Raw genomic sequence first — 20,392 nt, forward strand, 5'->3', positions numbered from 1 at the left:
AGAGAGAGAGCGAGAAAGAACCATACAGCCTGCATGAGAAAGATAGATAGATAGATAGAGAGAGAGAGAGAGAGAGAGAGAGAGAGAGAGAGAGAGAGATATAGAGAAGGAGAGAGAGAGAGAGAGAGAGAGGAGAGAGATAGAGCGTGAGAGAAGGAGAGCTAGAGGAGAGAAAGAGAAAAGAGAGAGGAAAGATAATTATATAGATAGAGAGAGGGAGAGAAAGGAAAGATCGAGAGGTAAAGACATGCAGAGAAGGGGAGAGAAGGAGAGAGAGCGCGCGAGAGAGAAAGAGAGAGAGGGGGGGGAGGAGACCGGCCGCAACACACCGTATTGTACAGCCTGAGTACTTCAACCAAATGAGGTGCCTCATTAAAATTCATTCAGTAACTAATTAAACATTACTCGATCTGTCAGTTTTTATCAACATTTCATGTTCGGACACTCATGGCGGCGTGATAATAAAGCACCTAGACAAAATTAAACCCTGGGCTCAATTATCTGCATCTATGCTATAGAATGTCTATTCAGTTTGATAGAGGTGGACCGGCGATCGCATATTTTAGTTTTATAGAATTCCTAATCCAGGTAGGGGAACAATATTTTAGCTGCTAGGAAAGATGGAGCTCTGTGCGCCCGCTCTCACTTAGTTGTCGGAATCGTTTGTGCAGGTTAAACTGGTTATTTCTGTTGGGAAGTGCGATTTTCAACGTCACCGTTTGAAACCGTTCCACAAAGAGACGCCAATCTCAAGTACAGCGCAGTGCGTGAAATCCGATGTATATCGTTTGCCGAGTGTATTCGAGACTTACTTACGCAGAGGGAATTATGCTTTCATGGTTTAGCGTATGCGTTTTCTCCAAGTCTTGTTTTGTTCTTGCTTTGCCTTCCCTTGGTGACGTGTGTCACACCGCCCACGGACCTTGTACCAGTCATGTTCGCGACAAAACAAGTAAACGCCGCTGGCACATACGTGCAGTACGTCTGCGATCATCAGCCAATCGCATTAGAAGACAGTTCGAGCCAAACTCGAGCATAAATCACGCGTGATTCGTGTGCGAAGTTCGATTTGGCGCCAAGAAAGTTAAAACTAATCAACTTTTAACGACGAAAGCCGCTTGAATTGGCCCGTAACACATTGGCGCAGTCGCAGTCACGGCAGCTGTTGCTCGGCAGTCGCCGCGAAGGACGCTATAAGGACGATGCCGTGAGATCCAGCATGATACGTTATAGTCGTAAACGCTGTAAGCCTATTACTCGCGTAATTGCTAGAGAAAAAAACCTGCCATATTCGTTACCTCGTCATACCCAAGAAAATAGCGAAAGACACTTGTTAGCTTTTTTTTACACCCGCTCGTGCTACTTGTAAACCGCTCAGGTGACTAGCGCAGATAATTAGTGATTCTAACGACGAGTGCCGACGCACACGTATCAGGTGTTGCCTCGGAAGCGTGCGCGGTACATAATTAGAAAATATGCGACTGTAGGCAATGGGGGGGGGGGCTCTTTGAGAACTCAAAGAGGGGGTCTCTCAAAAACTCTTTGGTTTTAAGAAAAAAGTGGTTAAAAGATTTTTTAAGCACGTTACCTTGACTTGAATTACGCACTCTTTTGCGTTCGACAGAAAAATAATTGAAGTAAAAACTGTCTAAACTGAAAAAGCAACAGCGTTATTAATCATGGCCGTGAATATCACTAATAGTTAAAAACATTAACGTAAAATATGAGTGTCGCTGCTGTGACTGTTTACGATGATTGCGCGGCAATTTGTCGAGTGAGCACTTTTGCCGCGGGGTTCCAATAAACCTGGGAGCGTGGATGTGTTGTCGGTCGTGCAGACAGACACAGCGCACGTCATTCCAGAACACATAAAACTGCCGGCAAAGGCAGCGGCTCGTGCGCCTTGACATTCCAATCGGCCATTTGGGCGCAATTTTCTGGACAAGTCACGTCACGCGACGACCGCGCGCGGGCGCAAAATAATTCCATGTAAAAACAATTCCATTACCGCATGGCGACACGGTCATAACTCACTACACAAGCCGACGCAGTTACGAGAGGCAGTATCGCAGCGTTTTCAGCGTCGCATTAGCCACGGTGAAGTTATCCCCCGTTGGTAACGCGAACGTTAAGGAATTTGCTGAAGTTTTAACTTTCGGGGCGTGACTGAGACGTGAAAACTCGTCGGTTCATCGCGTTGCGCCGCTTCTATTGCTCGGGTGCCGGCGCGTCGGGCCAAGAGATCGCATATAGTATCTTGAATCTTCTTATGTAGGATCGCTTAGTATAAGGCTAGTATAAGATTCTCACAAGGCTCGCATAGTATAAGGCTTAGTATAAGGCTCTCACAAGGCTCACATAGTATAAGGCTAGTATAAGATTCTCACAAGGCTCGCATAGTATAAGGCCTAGTATAAGGCTTGTATAAGGCTCACATAAGGCTTACATAAGGCTTACATAGTATAAGGCTAGTATAATGCTCACATAAGGCCCACATAGTATAAGGCCTATTATTAGGCTTACATATAGTATAAGGCCTATTATAAGGCTTACATAGTATAACGCCTAGTATAAGGCTCACATAAGGCTCACATAGTATAAGGCCTATTATTAGGCTTACATATAGTATAAGGCCTATTATAAGGCTTACATAGTATAACGCCTAGTATAAGGCTCACATAAGGCTCACATAGTATAAGGCCTATTATTAGGCTTACATATAGTATAAGGCCTATTATAAGGCTTACATAGTATAACGCCTAGTATAAGGCTCACATAAGGCTCACATAGTATAAGGCCTAGTATAAGGCGCACATCTGCGGCATCTCACAGGGCTTCGCAAAAACTCGCCAGGTCGATCTGCGCTCCAGCCGCTATAGGTGTATTGGAATTCGACGTTAAGAAAACAAGTTGTATTTGGCGAATAACATCCAATCATTCCGCGCATACCCATCGGAATTTTAGTGGGCGCGCGCACACCGGGCGATCGACCCCTCCTCCCGGGGTCCGCCCATGACCCTCTTGCTGTTCCTGCAGGCCCGCGAAACGCATTGGCTGCGCGCCCCGCGTGCGGCTCGTTAAAGCGGCTGAGCGGTAGGTTCACCATGCATGTTTCCCGCGTCGAGTTTCGCCGTTCGAGTCGGAGGAACGAGTTCCCGTTTAGAAGCGGTCGTGCGCGGTGCTCGTGTATTTGCTCCTTTAGGGGCGCCTGTCATGTCCGTATAGTGCGATGTCATAAGGGGTTGGCCATGCGTGCAGGCCGAGCGTAGCAACAATGAAGTGGTTTTAATGATGTTTTTTTTTTCGCGGCAAGCGTTGAGAGGGCGAATCCGGTTGCAACACGCGCGCGCGGCGCGGGCGCTACGTCAACGCGCGGCGGCGGCGGCAGCGGCGCAGATGAAGCGGCCGGCTCGGCTAGCCAGTTCATCATATAGAAACAACGTCGCGTGATGCGGTCTGTGGCGATGCTCATTCAAACACACGCGCACGCACATGCACGCACGCGGGTACGCACACGCACGCACGCATGCGCATACGCACACCCACGCACGGCTGTGCGTACGCGCACACACACGCATGCACACCCACGCACGCGCATACACGCGCGCGCTTATATGTTTCTAGCTATCACGAATGTTTCAAGTTCGTAGATACATAGCGAAATCGCATTTGAAAATGTTCAGGTAGCGATATATTTACGATATATACCATATATATATATACGATATATACGATATATATACGATATACGATATATACGATATATATACGATATATAGGCCTACGACGCCCTGATTCAGTCGCACGGTATTGAAATTTTTTCTCTAAAACTCAATATATATATATATATATCTTGGACTTTGACGCTGGCCTGCTAACAACGCGCCTGCCGGATTTTCTTTAAAAAATGCCACCCACTCGACAAACATTCCAGCCGTGCTGTAAATGAGCGTGAGTGCAAGCCGGCGCTAGAGCGCTATCACTGGAAGTCGAACCCGCCGCAGACGAGTTTCGGGCGCAGCAGCAACCTTGGTTGGCAAAGTTAAACGGCATGTTGTGCCGGCCGACAGGCACGGATACGTCTCCCCGCCGTGGCCTAGATATCCTTGATAGCGTCGTAGTAGGTTTCTCCTTGCGCACGGGAGTCATACTTTTTAGTGTAGGTATATAAACAGGAGAATCAGCGCGTCTGCTAAACTCGCGTATCCGCCCCCGTCATGAGTGATTGACAGCGCCACCGGTGGCTGCCGCGGTAAATACATCCTTGGCGCTGGGTATTTACTATTACTGTTTCTATCTTGCCTTCCCATCGCAGCGCTGCTCGAGCCAACTAGCAGTGCGTATAGTTTTACGGCGTCGTTTGTTGAGCGTAAACAATTTTCGCTCCAACGTAAACTATTTGTAGTGTTTGTGTAATTGGGCACCGGGGAGCAGGAAGGGGATGCTCGATGATGCAATGGTGTTATAGCGGAGCGCGTGTGTGCTACTCATAACCACAGGCACTTGAAGCATATCAACTGTAAGCGCACGGCGCCGCCATTGCGCGTACACTAATACATAGATATATGAGTCTCTTATATCTATATATTAGATATCTTAGGTTCTTAGATTCTATATATAAGAGTCTCTTATATCTATGTATTAGTGTACGCGCAATGGCGGCGCCGTGCGCTTACAGTTGATATGCTTCAAGTGCCTGTGCTCATAACAGGCACGTGTGATCGTATAGTGTGACCCTAACTCTAGTCAACATCTATATCATATCTATATCAACATCATAATCAACAGCAGGTATAGGGGATGCTTGATGATGCAAGGGTGTGAATACCTACGTACTAGATTGGCTACTATCACTACTATGGCTCGTAGGGTCTATGTCCCCCAGTGTACTGCCGGAACGTACCCTGGGTACGGTCCGGTATACCGGAACGTACCCTGGTAACTATTTGATATGGTTAGGGTTAGGGTTAGGGTTAGGGTTAGGGAGTAGGCGTAGGCCGATGCTCCTAGACTCGTTAGTGGAGTAAGGCGAGTAACGTTTCCGGCATATTAGATAGTAACCAGGTTAGCCCTGGGGACATAGACACTCTCAGCACTACTATGGTATGCTATGCTATGGTATGCTATGTTATACCGTGCTATGCTATCCTATGCTATGCTACGCTACTCCATGCCATACCGTACCGTACCGTACCGTACTGTACCGTACCGCATCGTACCATACCATACTGTGCACACCATGCTAGCAAACTACCGTGCTAGGCTGTACTGCTGGGGTGTGAAAACGACATCGATTAAGTGGGGTTATACTTCTAAGGTTTCTTTAAATCTCTAGTAGTAATATAGTAATTATTCTCGTAATTCCGTGTCAACGGGCCTGTGGCCGCATTTCCAACGAGCTTTTCCCGTGAAGCTTAACCGAGTGGACAGAAAGACACGGGCGCGCACGGGCGGGGAAGGGGAGGGGGAGAGATGACGGGGCAAAAATGCTGCGTTTCTAATTGGGCACGCGCGACGAAGCTCGAACGCTCGAGTATCGGCTCACTATAACTACTGATGCGCCGCTTGACTGTTTAGAGTTGTGTCCACTCGAGAGAGAGAGAGAGAGAGAGATGAGAGAGAGAGAGCGAGAGAGAGCAGAGGGAGGGAAGGGAGGGAGGAGAGGAGGGATGAAGAGAAGAGAGAGAGAGAGAGAGAGAGAGAGAGAGAGAGAAGAGAGAGAGAGAGAGAGAGATGAGAGAGAAGAACGAGAGAGAGAGAGCGCCGGGCGTGTCTTGTTTCATCCATCGTCGGCTCCGTCGGAGATCTCGACACGAGCTGCAGTCACCGCTGCCGGGCGAAAGTCCGGCATTTTTTTGTCGGGACGCCGTGCCGGTACTTATACTCACCCACGCCGTGTGCGTGATCCGCGTGGGCCCGCGTGCCTGCGCGAGCGCGAATTAGTAAAACAATCGTCGCCGTCTGAGGCGTCATTTAAAAATTAGTCAGGCGCGCTCTAAAGTTTTGAATCCACTCGGAACAGAGATCAAGGTCTCATCCTTCCCAACACACAACACTCCACTCACATACGCACGGCACGCGCAGACTGCGCACGCACCGCCCGCTCCTCACGCATCGCACGCACACACAGCAAACGCACGCACGCACGCACACACACAAACAACAACCGAGCGCCGCACGCGCGCGCACGCGCGCGCACACACGCACGCACACACACACACACACACACACACACACACACACGTGCGTGCCTGCGTGCGTGCGTCCGTGCGTGCGTTGTTCTGAAATAGAAAAAAAAGAAAAGAAAATTCCGTAACATCCATGACATTTCGAAAAAAAAATGTGACGACTGCTCATGATCACGCGGGTGATGTTTTTTCATTGCTAAAGAGATTAGAAACGCCAGAGCTTATAAACGCGTTCAATAGTGATATATGCTTTTGTTACGTTCTTGTGTGCCAAGTGTGCATGCGTGACCCAAGTTAAATCCCATATTACGCGTACCCTGCTGATACCAATTATTCTAGCAGCTGGGAAAGCTATAAAAACACCACTACCTCATGTACGCGTTTGATTGGTAGTTACTGCCATATGTAGAACGGTAGCAGCACTAGTTGCCGTTTAAACGTTTCTGTGACGTGTTGGCATTTTGATTTAACTGCGATCAATAGTTCTAGAGTTGGAGAACTTACTGCCATTACACATCGCTAATGGAATGATAACGAAATAATGGAATTCGCTGAAAATGATGTCTGTGTCTTGGTAGAAAATACTAAACTTATAGTTAGAATGCTTCCATTCTAAAGTATCACGTATCAGAGAGCATACATCATTGGATGTTGGCCATATGCGCCAGTTCATTCTGATTCAGGGAACGCAGCGAAATCGGTCGAATGTGTTTAATGTGTCTTTTTAAAATAATAAAGGAAATAAACTATTGATTTTTCACATATCGATGTCCAGAGGACTTGCGATACCAGCACGTCGTAAAACGCTGTAGGAATGTGTGCTGACGGGCGTTCACCAGAATCGCAGACGAATGCAGCTATAATAGAATGCCACGTCAATACGTAATTGGGCGCCCTTTCGCTTTTTTATGTGGCCAGGCACTGTTCTTTATTAAATAAGATAACCAATTATTAAGCAATTTGGCAATCTGGCCTTCTGTGTGATTCAGAAAATAGCTAGGTAGCATGAGAGGAATTCTTTTCTAGCTTTGATGCGCCGTTTTTCCGTCGAGTAAATAAAATTTTGTCTCGCATACACTGCCGCAGGCAGATGGATTAGACGAATCATTCGATTCGTGTACACTACGTCCGTAACTAGGCAATCCCAATACACCCTCAAGCGTAGTATGCAGTGATGTGAATAAAAAAAAAGTTGCACTTCAAATGCTTCGGTGCCTTAGGTCGCTGAAAGCAGATTTAACTTATTAACCGAGAAATTCCCCAGGTAAGAATTTCGGCGGGCTGGGCTTTGCGTGGTCGCAGTGGCGCAGCTGGGGGTGTACATTCTTGAACCTTTTAGTGGCGTGCTGATTTATCCGACATGGCATGTGTTAAATTTAAGCGGCTGCGATGCCAATGTCAGACGTACGTATTTGTCGGTGGTTCTGTCGTGCTGCTTCGAATATCCCCGGGTCGTTGTTGCTGGGTGAAATTCCATTTTTTATTGAACTTCAAGGATCATAAATAAGTTACGATGTAAATCCCATGACTTTTAGAAATACATCGCGATTGCTTTCTACACGAATTTATTATTAATGCGCAATATCTTATTCATGTTATGCAAGGCAACGACGTAGAGCACGTCAAAAGTACAGGCATGAAGTCATTTTCTAGCATCGTAGACATAGTTGTCACTCAAGGTGATTGACGATGAAATGGCGCTATATCACATACTAATGTAGACGATGATGGTGACGATAGCGACGATGATGGTGACGATAGCGACGATGATGGTGACGATAGCGACGATGATGGTGACGATAGCGACGATGATGACAGTGATGACAATAATATCAGAACTGTTAACATTCAACACAAAAATTAAAACAAACCCTAACAACACCAAATTAATTAACGCATCTAACACAATCCATGTTGTATTTTACAGGGTTACGCCTGCGTACGGCCTGAACTGCTCCCAGGTGATGTGCACGCCAGTTCCTCAGATGCTCTGTCCGCCAGACAGTGAGGTTATTGAAACACAGCGTGCAGGTATTAGCTGTCAGCCGTTATCGCTGTCTCGCTCTCACTCACGATCACCGGCGACTTTCAACACATTCCATTATTTTAATTGACTGCGATTTGCGATGGGGGAAGAAACCGGTGGGCTTAGCAACGATCAGGGGCGTAGCTACGGGGGGGCCACAAATTTTCTGTGCCCCCCAGGTGCCCCCCACTGAAAATTCCTGCTTGATAAAAAAAAAATTGAATTATAAACATATGCCGGTTAGAACAGTATAATACAAAGAAAAGTTATATATTGTGCCCCCCACGAAAATGTAAGGCCCCCCCAGTGCCCCACCGCTGGAAAAAATCTTAGCTACGCCACTGGAAACGATGTTGATAATGTGAGATGTTATGCTAATATGAGATGTTATTATGTTAATATGAGATGTTATGCTGATGGTGAAAACTGCACTGATTTGCTGTCTGACTTGAAAATGCAAGCTGGATTGACGTGATGACATATGTTTCCCCAATGGGTTCATATAATGGACGCTAGCGATGGGATTTAACCAAAATGTTCCTTTCGTGAATTTTCACGAGGAGTTTTTCTAAATGTATATGCTCGATGAATAAATAATTTCAATCGTGCGTCATGAATTTATAATACGTGATCAACGCTTGAGGCATCTAGGGAAAAATGTTAAGAAACGGCATCATTGGGGCATGGCCCTGACTCTCAGTTTTATTTACAGTCAGTATTTGCGCCCATGTATGCGACCTACTAATATAACCCATTTGAGAATATTTTAAAGTATGGTTTCAAAATTTCTAGCATTTGTTTTAGATGAAGCCAAATAATCGATAATGAAAACTCCCGTGCATTGTGATGGACTGATGGTCTTAATCTCACTATTGATTCAATCCTACATTGCACGATTTCCAGTGTATCTAATGAAAGATAGGTGTATATATATATACGTGTGTGTGTGCGTGTGTGCGTGCGTGGCGTGCGTGCGTGCGTGGCGTGCGTGCGTGTCGTGCGTGCGTGTTGCGCGCGCGCGCAGTGCGTCGCGTGGCGTGGGGCGTGTGCGCGTGTATGTGTGATATTATCAGAAGTAGATAATAGGGAATCCCTATTATCTACTTCTGATATTATGTAAATATAAAAATTACTGTCGATACCGATACACAATGCAAATTTCATTATTTGAATAATGAGTTGTAGTAATTCCGTTTATTCATTTGGCGTTTACTGCTCTGTTGTTTTGCCTATAGATGCTGACAGTTGCTGTCCAAAACCTGGTCGCTGCATCTGCGGAGAGTGTCGTCCAGCCGTGTGTGACGAGCCTGGCTGGCAGGAAGTGATTGTGCGCCGTGGAAACAGTAGTACGCCGGGAAGTTGCTGTGATCTATATGAGTGTAAATATAAAGGTATGATTCACGACTGTTTCATCTTTCTACCTATGAATTCGTTTTGTAGTAGTGATTATACCGGGTGTGCGTCGTGTGCGGCATGTATCAGTTAACGAAGTCAGACTGCGGTTGGAAAAATGGTTTAAAAATATGTTCTGATGACATACACAACTTGGAATGTAACTATAAGTAAAGATTTCTGCCACCTGAGCGATGCAAGAATGTTTAACTTAGCCATTTTATACATAGCAGGCACAATAATGAAGAAATTATTAAATAATGTTTTAATCTTATCATATCCATCTAGCCATGTCAGGCAATCTACTGTGTTAGTAAACATGATATATCTCCCTGAGTCTCTATCCACTCTGCAATTAACACGTTTAAAAATTGATGCAAAAATAATCTCTAAATGATAATCTAATATCTAATATGATATTAGGTAAATTAATGTTAGAAATGAGTAATCTGGGAAATATAATTATCAAACTATATATTGTGATAAAAGAATGATAAATTTATAGACTACGATATCGTTCGGCCTAAGACATTAGGCATTAGACTAGGTTATCAACTATGATAAATTGACTAGACTCCGTCACCATGCAGATGCTCCCACAACCACAGACTGGAGACTTTCCTATCTGAAACTAACTTTAACATTTCATCACGTATCATTGACAACTGGGCACAATGATCAAAACCTGGAACCATCTATTAGTTTAAAGTAAAATGTTATCGCTATGCAAGAAATTGGCTACAACATATTATCGCATAACTTCGTGAGGTAGCCAGCACAAGCATACGCTGGAGGTTTGTTGTATCAGTTTAAAGTCAAACAATATCTCACTACACGAATAATACACTGCGCGAAATTGGCTCCAACGTATACCGCACTATATGTAGTCATACAAGACAGAACAAACACATTCTAGAGTCATGTTATTTTGAAGTAAAACATTATCTCCCACACAGGAAATTCGCTACAACATATTATCAAACAACATCCCGAGTCATCCACCACAACCAATCTGTAGTCATGTCTTTACACGAGGTAAAACATCCTGTGTTTACATGAAATTGCATGGCTCAAACATTTTATGGCATAACGTTGTAGGAGAACCACTACAACTCCAGTCTGGACTCATATATTACCATGGCGTAAAACGTATTTTCCGTGTATGAAACGGACACCTAAATTCTACCATACATCATCGTCAGCCAGCCGCCATAAAGACAGATTGGAATCATGTTTACCGTCGGAAATGACTCCAACATTCCATCAGGCAACATTGCGTTTTCGAGCTTTTTCATCAAGTGAAATATCTTCTCTCTATCAGAAACCGTTTTCAATATTGTATCGGGCGAATCAGACACTTGTTGCAATCACGTCATAGACAAACGGCATTTCTACATGGACTCCGGCTCAACACAGCATAGGCTGAATAAAATGAAACACGTCGATCGTTGCCAGTGGTAACAAATTTTTAAACTGGCTCTCGGGAAACTTCGAAAAATAATTCCGCACACAAATTCGCGTAATAGACTGCGCTGTAGCCACTATATATACAGGCGAACCACAGCCACTGCAGGTGCTGGCGTATGCTACCTGACTTTGGGGGAACTAATAAATAGTGATTAGTTCTTTTCAGCCCTGCTTAACATGCCCTAGCCCCCTGTTTAGCTCTGTCACGTCATATACTCAGAGCGCGGTGTAATTCATTTTACCAAGAGCTAATAATACCTTGTATTACACCATAAGACCATGGACCATGTACCACAACGGTAGTACCACAATAAGACCACGTATTATCAGCTCTTGATTTTACGCGTGCGTTTGTTTTTTTTTGCAGATGAGGAATGTCAACTACCGATGACAAATTGTAGTGCCCCCGACTGTCCTGACGACAGTGTTTTAGTATCGCATCCCGCAGAGCGGGTCTTCACCCCCTGTTGCACGAAATCTATCAGGTAAGGATAGTGAATAGATAGATGGGAATACCTGCCGCAGACGCGCACACTGCGATGCGAAATGTCTGTCATCCGTAGACTACAATTCAATCGGTGGTCAATGCGATATCTCGGTTATGGATCTGACTGATTATATTATATGCATCCCCCTGAACCTCAATCGCTGCCGAAAACGTAGTGACAAAATGGGAAATAAAGTTGTAAAACTGACCACTAACAGTAAACCATGCCTTAACACTATAACCCTTGACGCTCCCTAACTCCTGCAACTGAAATTCAAAACCGCACTTTCACCAATGGCCCCCTAACCGTAACCGTAATCATAAACCCTATTCAATCACAATCCCTTACTATAACTGAAGTCCTCACTCTAAACTAAGTTCCTAATGATACATGATGAGCACGTAATATATACACGCGTCATCACGTCGGTCGGGGCAGAAAGCGGGGAATACGAGCTATATACCCAACCGATTATTTCACGAAATTGAATCCACTCGTTCACCGGGGAAAGAGTGAGAGCGACATTTCTAAAGACTAGTCCGACGACGTGGAGAGTGCATGCGGCTACGGCGCATGCAGATTCATGACAAATATTCGCCGTTCCCCCAGCGGGACTTTAATTGGTACCCCGGTGCCAGTTTACATACGAACACGTATGTCTAGGCAACGAGTTCCTTGTTTGCTTTCAGTCAGCGAGGATAGGCTAAATCAATTTTTGCAGTAAATGGGCGCGCACACACACACGCGCCGCTGAGGATGCTGCTCAAAACGGTTTGTTTGGTCTAATGGTGCCGAAAAATGCGACAGCGACGCATGCATGACGGGTAATTTGTTCGGCTAACGTCGGCGCGTGCGACGTCGACGGCCTGGTGACTTTACCCTGCGTGACATTTTCGGGGGCTCGCTTTCTTGTCACAAACGAAATCGCGCAGGGTTTTGAAAAACAAACAAAAACGTAAAAAAAATCACAGTGTATGTGACGGACGGCGACTGAGAGAAGGCGCGCGTCTGGGTGTGTTTGTCGAAGCGGATAGAGGCACACGGGCGTCATGTTTAGTATGTGATGTAGGCTAGTGCATGTATGTTTCTAATTGCCACGTCTGAGAACACACTCTTATCACGTCCACGAGTGCCGCACAGACGGCGGATCTCTCGGTCTATATAGCCTATATATATAGCTTACCTTCGTGCGTAGCAGCTGCGTGATGCATTAGTTGGTGTCACCCGATAAAAATGAAAGCATCGAGTGATATAAAGTGAGTTCGTATCATCGTTCGTCTCGGTCGTCTCGGTATCTCGGTCGTCTCGTTTGCTGGAATGCTGCGAGCGTGTTTCTGGCCTCCGTGGGTGTTCCATCTATTTGTCGTAAAAGTAATCACCCCGTCTATAGATCAATACTGCGGGTTCGTTGTAAAGATATTTGCTTCTATTATGCATTACGTAGCGTTACTGATTAGATACACGTCGTTTAAGTTGTTTTGTCTGGCCACTGCATTTAAATTTTACACCGAGCCCTCGAGGGCGGATCTTCAATTAACGTTATCAAAGCAGCAAATAATTGCGCTTGTAACCGTTGAGAATGTATAATTATTACGGCGAGTGTGTAGATACGTATGCATCGAGGGATATGCTGGCAGGCATATATGCAGTGAGTGTATTATAGTGATGAAGGAAGTCAGAAATAGTGTATTAGGGATGAAGACAGTCAGGAAGCATAGCTAGGAGGATGTATGCATAGACATGATTACTCCTAGACGACTCTCCAGGGCGTTGTTTACGCAGCCATGCGACTGACGAGTTACTGGTTGCTGGTATATATATATATATATATATATATATATATATATATATATATATATTATAGATATATACAAGGTCGACTCCGGACCGAGCGAAGTGAAAGGATTAAACTAGCAGTTGTGCATGGGAAACCCGTTTTAACAGCGTGTTATTGCTCTCACGTTGTACGAGTAGCCGTCTCGAGTGTTGTTTGCACAGCCGATAAACTAGACCTATAGTCTATAATAATTTAGCCTATGGGGTGTTTATTTTGAAGGTAGAATGTGTTAACATTCTCTGTTTGGATAATCGGTTGCCTTTTTTGTGATGCGCTTTTTTTCGCCGGTCCGTCTCTTACCCGTTCCTGGTTCTTTGTGCATAAACATGTGGAATGTTTGCGTACGTGGATACCTATTTATATATCCGCACACGCAGTAGTGTACTAACATGCCTGCGGGTATTCGTAGGACGGTGCTGGGGGGATGTGAATGCCAGGTAAATGTATGCATACGATCGGTTCTCGATAATGTAAGGAAAACATCGTGGAACGAGCATACGTGCGTATGCGCGCCCGCCCGCGTGCACGCGTGTTGTGATGGCAATGGCTTGCGGCGTGTTATTACTAAATTGGGTGTTGTCATAATTATCAAGTGTGTGTCAAATTATGGTAGACAAATGATGGGGGAAATAGTGCTGGACGTCTGCATACAAAATGTTACAATTTAGATACTTCATCTAGCTTATTAACTTGATTTTTTGTTAGGCTTCACGCTAGCTATTCCAGATGCACTACCGCGCAATTTAGTTTCTTTCTAATCAAGCGCTTCGTTGGAAGCCCTGCGAATTTACTGGGACGTAGACGGTGAAAATCAATTGAAGTGGAAATCAAGAGAACTCAAAGAGAATTGCTGACTAACGCGGTAGGCGGGTTTTTCTTTGAAGTGAGGTTTATCATTCCGCAGCTGCAAAACTCAATTTGATGATGAAAGTGTAAAGGTATTCCGTACTGATTAGAGTCGTAGCACTGTGCGAACGTATATATAGCTGAGGTATCAGTCGTTGGAATTACTGCTATGTAGTAGCACACGCATGTGTACTACGATTGGTGCGTTATAGACGGGCAGGCATTATAGAAGCCTTTCAGTCCAAATTGGGTGTTAAAAATACCGATGTAGAGTAATTTTGCTCTGATGTTTTGCTTAGGCTTGCGAGTCGGCAATACTTGGGATGCTTACAAGGTAGAGCATGATGATAGTAGATTGTTTCATGTATGGTGAACTATGTGACAACAGTGATAGTTAGGCGGTTGATAACCGTAATCACATGTATAACATCACAGCTAAGTATGATAACCAGGGAATTAATGACAGAAATTTGGGCCGAATGAGAGATAAAAGTAAGGCAAGTGGACGGGAATGTATTTGAATGGCATTGGAATACGTTTTCGTAATACTGTGTCACGAGAAATTACCACCAATTTCTTTTCCTGGCGAATGAACCTAAAGGTGGGTCTTATCTGTAAAAGCCATGATCATCAACGTTATTAACACTGAGGTAGTTACACACATTAAATCGACGTCTATGTATGTAGACCAGGGCGGTCTCGCATCTTCAACATCTTGGGCCACATGGACGGAAGATCTATCGTTTGCGGGTTACACACAGTTTAATCCAGTAAGACCACGTCATATGGTATATGTACAAATTCCTAACTCATGAAGCCTCTAAGCTTTGGCACTAAAACGTTTTATGGATATAACTAAGTCGTACCAGAGCAACTTCTTGGGGTATTGGGAATTTTGTTAATATTTTCCTGGGTGGGTAAGAGATTAGGACATAGAGGACATATTGTTCCATGCTCCATGACGAACACACGAAAAAGGTAACCGCACAAGCATTCCTGCCTGAGTGAAATCATTCGTTTCAAGAACTGACTTGATTTCAAGTTTATTCAAATACAATCTGCAAAGAAGCAAAAAAAATTATTACAAAAGATCTTTGCCGATATAAAGTCTTGTGCTTAATTCAACTTATTGCAGATTGAATTTTGAATGCGAAATATTCTGTACTAAATTACGCATTGATATGCATATTATTCTTGAATGCGTCTTCTCGTATATATGTAGTTTGAAACCATTTTAACCCTATAGCTTTCGTTCGTCGTTGAGCGATGGTTAATTATTCGGTCCACTTCAGAATGGCGCCGAGAAAATGTTAAGGAGGCTTTTGTGTAATGTATTTCCTAATGTAGTTTCGCATCGAATTTTCTGCGCTGCACTTACTTGGTAGTTAATGTAGAAAGGGCTGCTCCGGGAGAAAACGTTCTGCATGCATTAATGGCTCGGTCCTTTGAAGCAGCTAGGACCTGATGAGTTTACACTGAAAGCATTCGTGCTGCAGGTTTGTCCACATAGCTAGCCGCAGTCGGTCGGTTGTCGTGTTTGGCAAGCTTCGCAGATAATCGAAATTGCATTTCTTGAATCGATCCACGCGAGCAGTGCGATTGTCAGTGTTGCCTGGTGTGCTCGCACGCTGCTTCTACCACCGACTACAAATAATGTCGGATATTATTTCGAAGATGTCTTTACTCGCTCGCGAAGATATATGTTATTCGTGCGAGTGCGTTTGCGTAGTCAGCTTATGTTACATGCCGTATTCGTAGTTGACCGTGGTTTCTCATTGCTTCGCATCAGTACACCGCGATGCACGCATTGCACGGCATCCAAAACACTACAGAAAAAACCGAGTAAATCTAGTAGGCCTAATACGCGCATGGAATAAGTGCATTACTGCGTTTAGGTGGATCCCGAGAAATAACCACTGTTTCGGGAACAGCTAGTTGTTTTCAGAAATATGTGTAACCACGAGTATGTAATTCTCGCGCTATCCATCGATCACAGTAAACCGGCCCTCACAGTGGGCAAAGGCGGAGTATATGCAATATTATTACTAACTATCAGTACAGTATATGATACCCACATGGTAGTTAGAAATCCGCCCATAAATGCCCCTTCCCTTCCGCCATCTATCCAGCCACTACCACGTCCCACATAATGCGTACCAGACTATTATATAAACGCGAATTTTTCGTTCATGCGATTACAATAGAAAAATGACATAGTATAAAATCATATGCTAGGAAATTATATGCAGTAAAAGAAGACATTTGCTGCATTTGAATTAACTAAAGAACATTCAAGGATGTCATAAATTAAACCGCGCAGTTGAAATTTACTAAAAATGTACATTACAATTAGTTGGGATGTACTAACTTCCAATTACTTGGATGGGCTTCCAAGATTTAATTTCCTCCATTTAAAAAAATAGTTCTGCAGTCACGATGACTGAAACAGTTACAGGTTGAAAATTACATTGCGTTTTCAAATGTGGAACTTAATTGGCATAACTTTTGGGCTGACAACATCTAGGCACACTTAACTTTATTGTATGTCAATATTTGATGCATTTTCGTGTTTTACCTACTAAAGGTGCGTAAAAACCTTACTTAGACGTGCGTATCTACATTCCAGCTGTTAGTGTAAACAAACATATTAATTTACTTAATGCACTGTTACTGTTAGCACGCCGTGTCACCATTATTGTACGTTTTTATTTTACTTTGCATTCATCAAACAATGTAAAAAAATTAAAAATAATATATAAAAGCAGTTAATTGCATGTGATGCATTTTTAATTAAAATGGTGATATTTTTAAAACATGTTGGGGCCTGGGGTAATGTGAGGCCACGTAGATGTAGTGTTTGGAATTCCGACCCGAGATGAGATATCAAGTAATAGGTTGTAGTAGTTTAATTATTGTTATGCATCTGTCATAATTGTGCACGCATATATGCACATGAATGCAACAAAACGTCTTGTATCCCACTTTAGCTGAAGGGGTCGTTATCGTATATGTAGTACCCGAGGTGTCGGCGAGTATGTCGCCTACTCCCTAACCCTAACCCTAACCCTAACACCCTAACGGTAACCCTAACACTAACCATATCAGATATAGTTACCTCGGGTACATATTATACGCCATTATACGACAACGACCCTTCGTGCCCCACTTTACCTAGTTTAAATTGGGTGGTCGCTATGTACGTGACACCTATTGTTATTGTGAAATTTGTGGATAAAGAGACCTCTCTAAAGATAAATATTCCAGCACCTTGGTGCAATGAAATAACATTCATTTTGTGAATACATGAAACAGCAATCTGCATTTCAAAGGCATCAAAACACAATTGCACAGAGCTTAACATTTGCATTACATCCCAGGTAATAATCTTTCAACAAAGGGAAAACACGGTCATTCTACTTAAAATCACTTTTCTGTACTGCTTTGCATGTACAGCTATTAAAAAAATTATTTCAAGAACAGGATGCAAAGTTCCAGAACAATGGGCCGGCTTTACCTCCTAACAAAGACACCTTTGTCTCTGGATAAATATGTGCGTGAGTAACCCTGTGTGTCTATGGGTGGGCCCAGTGTTACCCACAATGTTTTGAGAACACTCTTGTAACAGCTTTCCATTGCTCGATATAAAATATAGAATTATGAAAACATTTTGATAGTAGTCATCAAGAACAGTTCCAGCAATATTTGTTTTTCTATACGCAAAAACAAAATATAAAAAACAGGAGTAATATATGATGTAAATAATTGGCATATTCGTAATTCTATGGTAGGGGAGTGAGATATGGCAAAGAATGGTATAGTAGGAGACATGCAAGGACAAAAAGAGTTCCATTTACTGGCCTCACTCTGTCTATAATCTAATATGTGTAACTCAATAAACATGAATCCAAAGGCAGCTTGAAACATTCAATTAATCAGCCTCATCCATAGTCTTTTCTCACACATATAATAACCGTAGAGAAATAAGACGTCTACGGCATTTGGACGAGGTAGCCAGCGCCATCTATCCTATCCGTTACCATTTATCAACAAACTGAGTGATATCTATTGTATCACATGACAAACAGTAAGAAGTTCGGCAAGAGTTCTGTGTTAGAGTAGGCTTACCTTTACCACGCCTTACCCTATATGATGTACTGTTTTCGTGCACTGGTTCAAATCTACTTTTGCCACACGTTGTGGCGGTCATTGGTAGCGAAAGATTGTTTGTGCTAGGTGGCAGCATCGCTCAACGGGCAACATTGATTTTCAGTGGGCAATATTAGTTTTTATTTCATTGCACGCGATATGGTCTGCACCAATTACAATGCAGTATTTTTTGCAGGCATATAATATATCCTACAGTGAACTAATGTTAGCCATGTTTAGTGTATCTGTCTAAAACCGGCACATATCTCCACACCAATTGGTAATAACTTGATTTTGATATTGTGTAAATTTGTAATTTTATTACTACTAGCAAGCCCTGTTCGTGATCTCCAAATGTATGCATGCAAACGTAAAATTCTGTACTATACAATACTTTTAATTAAATCCATGTACCTGTACCTATATATGTACCCTGTACCTGTATCTAATTCTGTACTGAATAACCTATAATTCTGTAATATATTCTGTGTAACAGACAACCGTTCTCGTTTACAGTTGTAAGTGTGACCAGAGCAAGTGTACACAGCTTCGTTGTCCTGCTGGCCAGGAGCCAATTGGAGATAGGAAGCCAGCGACTAACGTGCCTGGCTCGTGTTGTGATAAATTAGACTGCAAGAAAGGTAAGCTTAGATGCCAACAAGGTTTAACATGTTCTCCTAAAATGAACAGGAAAAGTAAACTAAAGCTTTCTGTTGCGATGGCGCAGCAAGTTCCACAGTGTGTGCGGCGGGCTTAAATTCTAACTAAAAAAGACAACTCAATCTTCAACAATCATGCAGTTTAATTCTCCAAACATATTAATAAAGTACCCGCCCACTTTATTTCTTTAAACGTAGAGTGAAGTAGCTATTCACTTTAGTGGTCTAAACTCATATATATACCTGTAGGTTATAACTTATAAGTAACTACGTGTAGGTTACTAGGTTACCACAATGATGATTGATCGCCCCTCACATTTACCAGTGTGAGAGCCAATAATCACTTACAAAAAAGCTTCTGTTATTCAAGGTCAAAGTGCTCATATCATGATGTTGTCTAACATGTTTACGGTATAGGTCTCACACATTTTATTCTTGCATGTTTTGTTTTTAATTTCTATAATATTCCATACGTTTAACCAGAGGAATTTGCAATATCTATCATAAGTTGAGTAGACATTGAGAGTGGAGGTTCTAGGGACCCTGTCAAGTAACCTATTTTGCTTTACAGTCGTTTTAAAGTATGACACTGAAGCGAGTACTGTGGAGAATTTGGCAACGACTTTGATCGATGGGAGCCAATCCACACATGGTACGCACGTGGCAATGTCTCAAGTGGTCAGAATATTAGGCAACATATTGAAATTAGTTGAGACTTCTCCTTTGCATACGTGTAAAGCACACAAATGTATTTTCTCCAGTCAAGTTATTATGGAATAGTCATATAATGTGCCACATCTGAAAATCTCTTGTGCGACATAGCCACTTTCCTGACAAACACTATGCTGATAGTAACAAATTGTAATTCAGTAGTTAATTTTTCAATGAATCGGATGAGGAGACAATTTAGGGAAATTAGAATAGTGAGCCATATATTGTAAAAATAGTATTTTTGATAGGTTTGTGTTTACTAATATATATTTCTCTTGGAACTGAGTTTTGGTTACAATGGCGATATATTTCTTTTTTTCATTTTGAATATTTGTCATATAAATTAAAATTATTAATCCTACCTGTTATTGGTAATATGAAGTGACTTGCACGTGCACGTATTTTTCTCCCCTTATAAACGTATAAAGTGCACCAGCACGATTTATGTTGCTTGGCTTGCCACTCTTTGTGTTTAACTCCATCTTGTGAGGTCAAAGACAGTGTTATTCACCATTTCATTCAATACTTGTCATTATAATTTCATGAAATAAATATAGAATTATATAGATATAGATAGGAATGAAAGTTATACATGAAATTATAATGACAGCAATGTATGATATTGTGTGCAG

General features: G+C 43.0%; 1 protein-coding gene across 3 annotated transcripts in view; it reads left to right on the top strand.

Annotated features, from left to right (window-relative positions):
* Nucleotides 1-20,392, top strand: part of LOC106820257 (cysteine-rich motor neuron 1 protein-like) — a 79,333-nt gene that overhangs the window by 55,184 nt on the left and 3,757 nt on the right. The window contains exons 3-7 of one of the 3 annotated variants that reach the window (XM_014824812.1): nt 8,116-8,219; nt 9,450-9,605; nt 11,441-11,558; nt 18,907-19,031; nt 19,621-19,701. In XM_014824812.1, coding sequence (XP_014680298.1) covers nt 8,116-8,219; nt 9,450-9,605; nt 11,441-11,558; nt 18,907-19,031; nt 19,621-19,701 — 584 coding nt within the window. Of the gene's footprint in view, nt 1-8,114; nt 8,220-9,449; nt 9,606-11,440; nt 11,559-18,906; nt 19,032-19,620; nt 19,702-20,392 lie in introns of all 3 variants that reach the window. The other 2 variants (XM_014824940.1, XM_014824883.1) reach the window with 2 other exon arrangements.

This window comes from Priapulus caudatus, unplaced genomic scaffold (assembly GCF_000485595.1).
Source record: "Priapulus caudatus unplaced genomic scaffold, Priapulus_caudatus-5.0.1 Scaffold2, whole genome shotgun sequence".
In the NCBI taxonomy this organism is placed as follows: domain Eukaryota; kingdom Metazoa; phylum Priapulida; class Priapulimorpha; order Priapulimorphida; family Priapulidae; genus Priapulus; species Priapulus caudatus.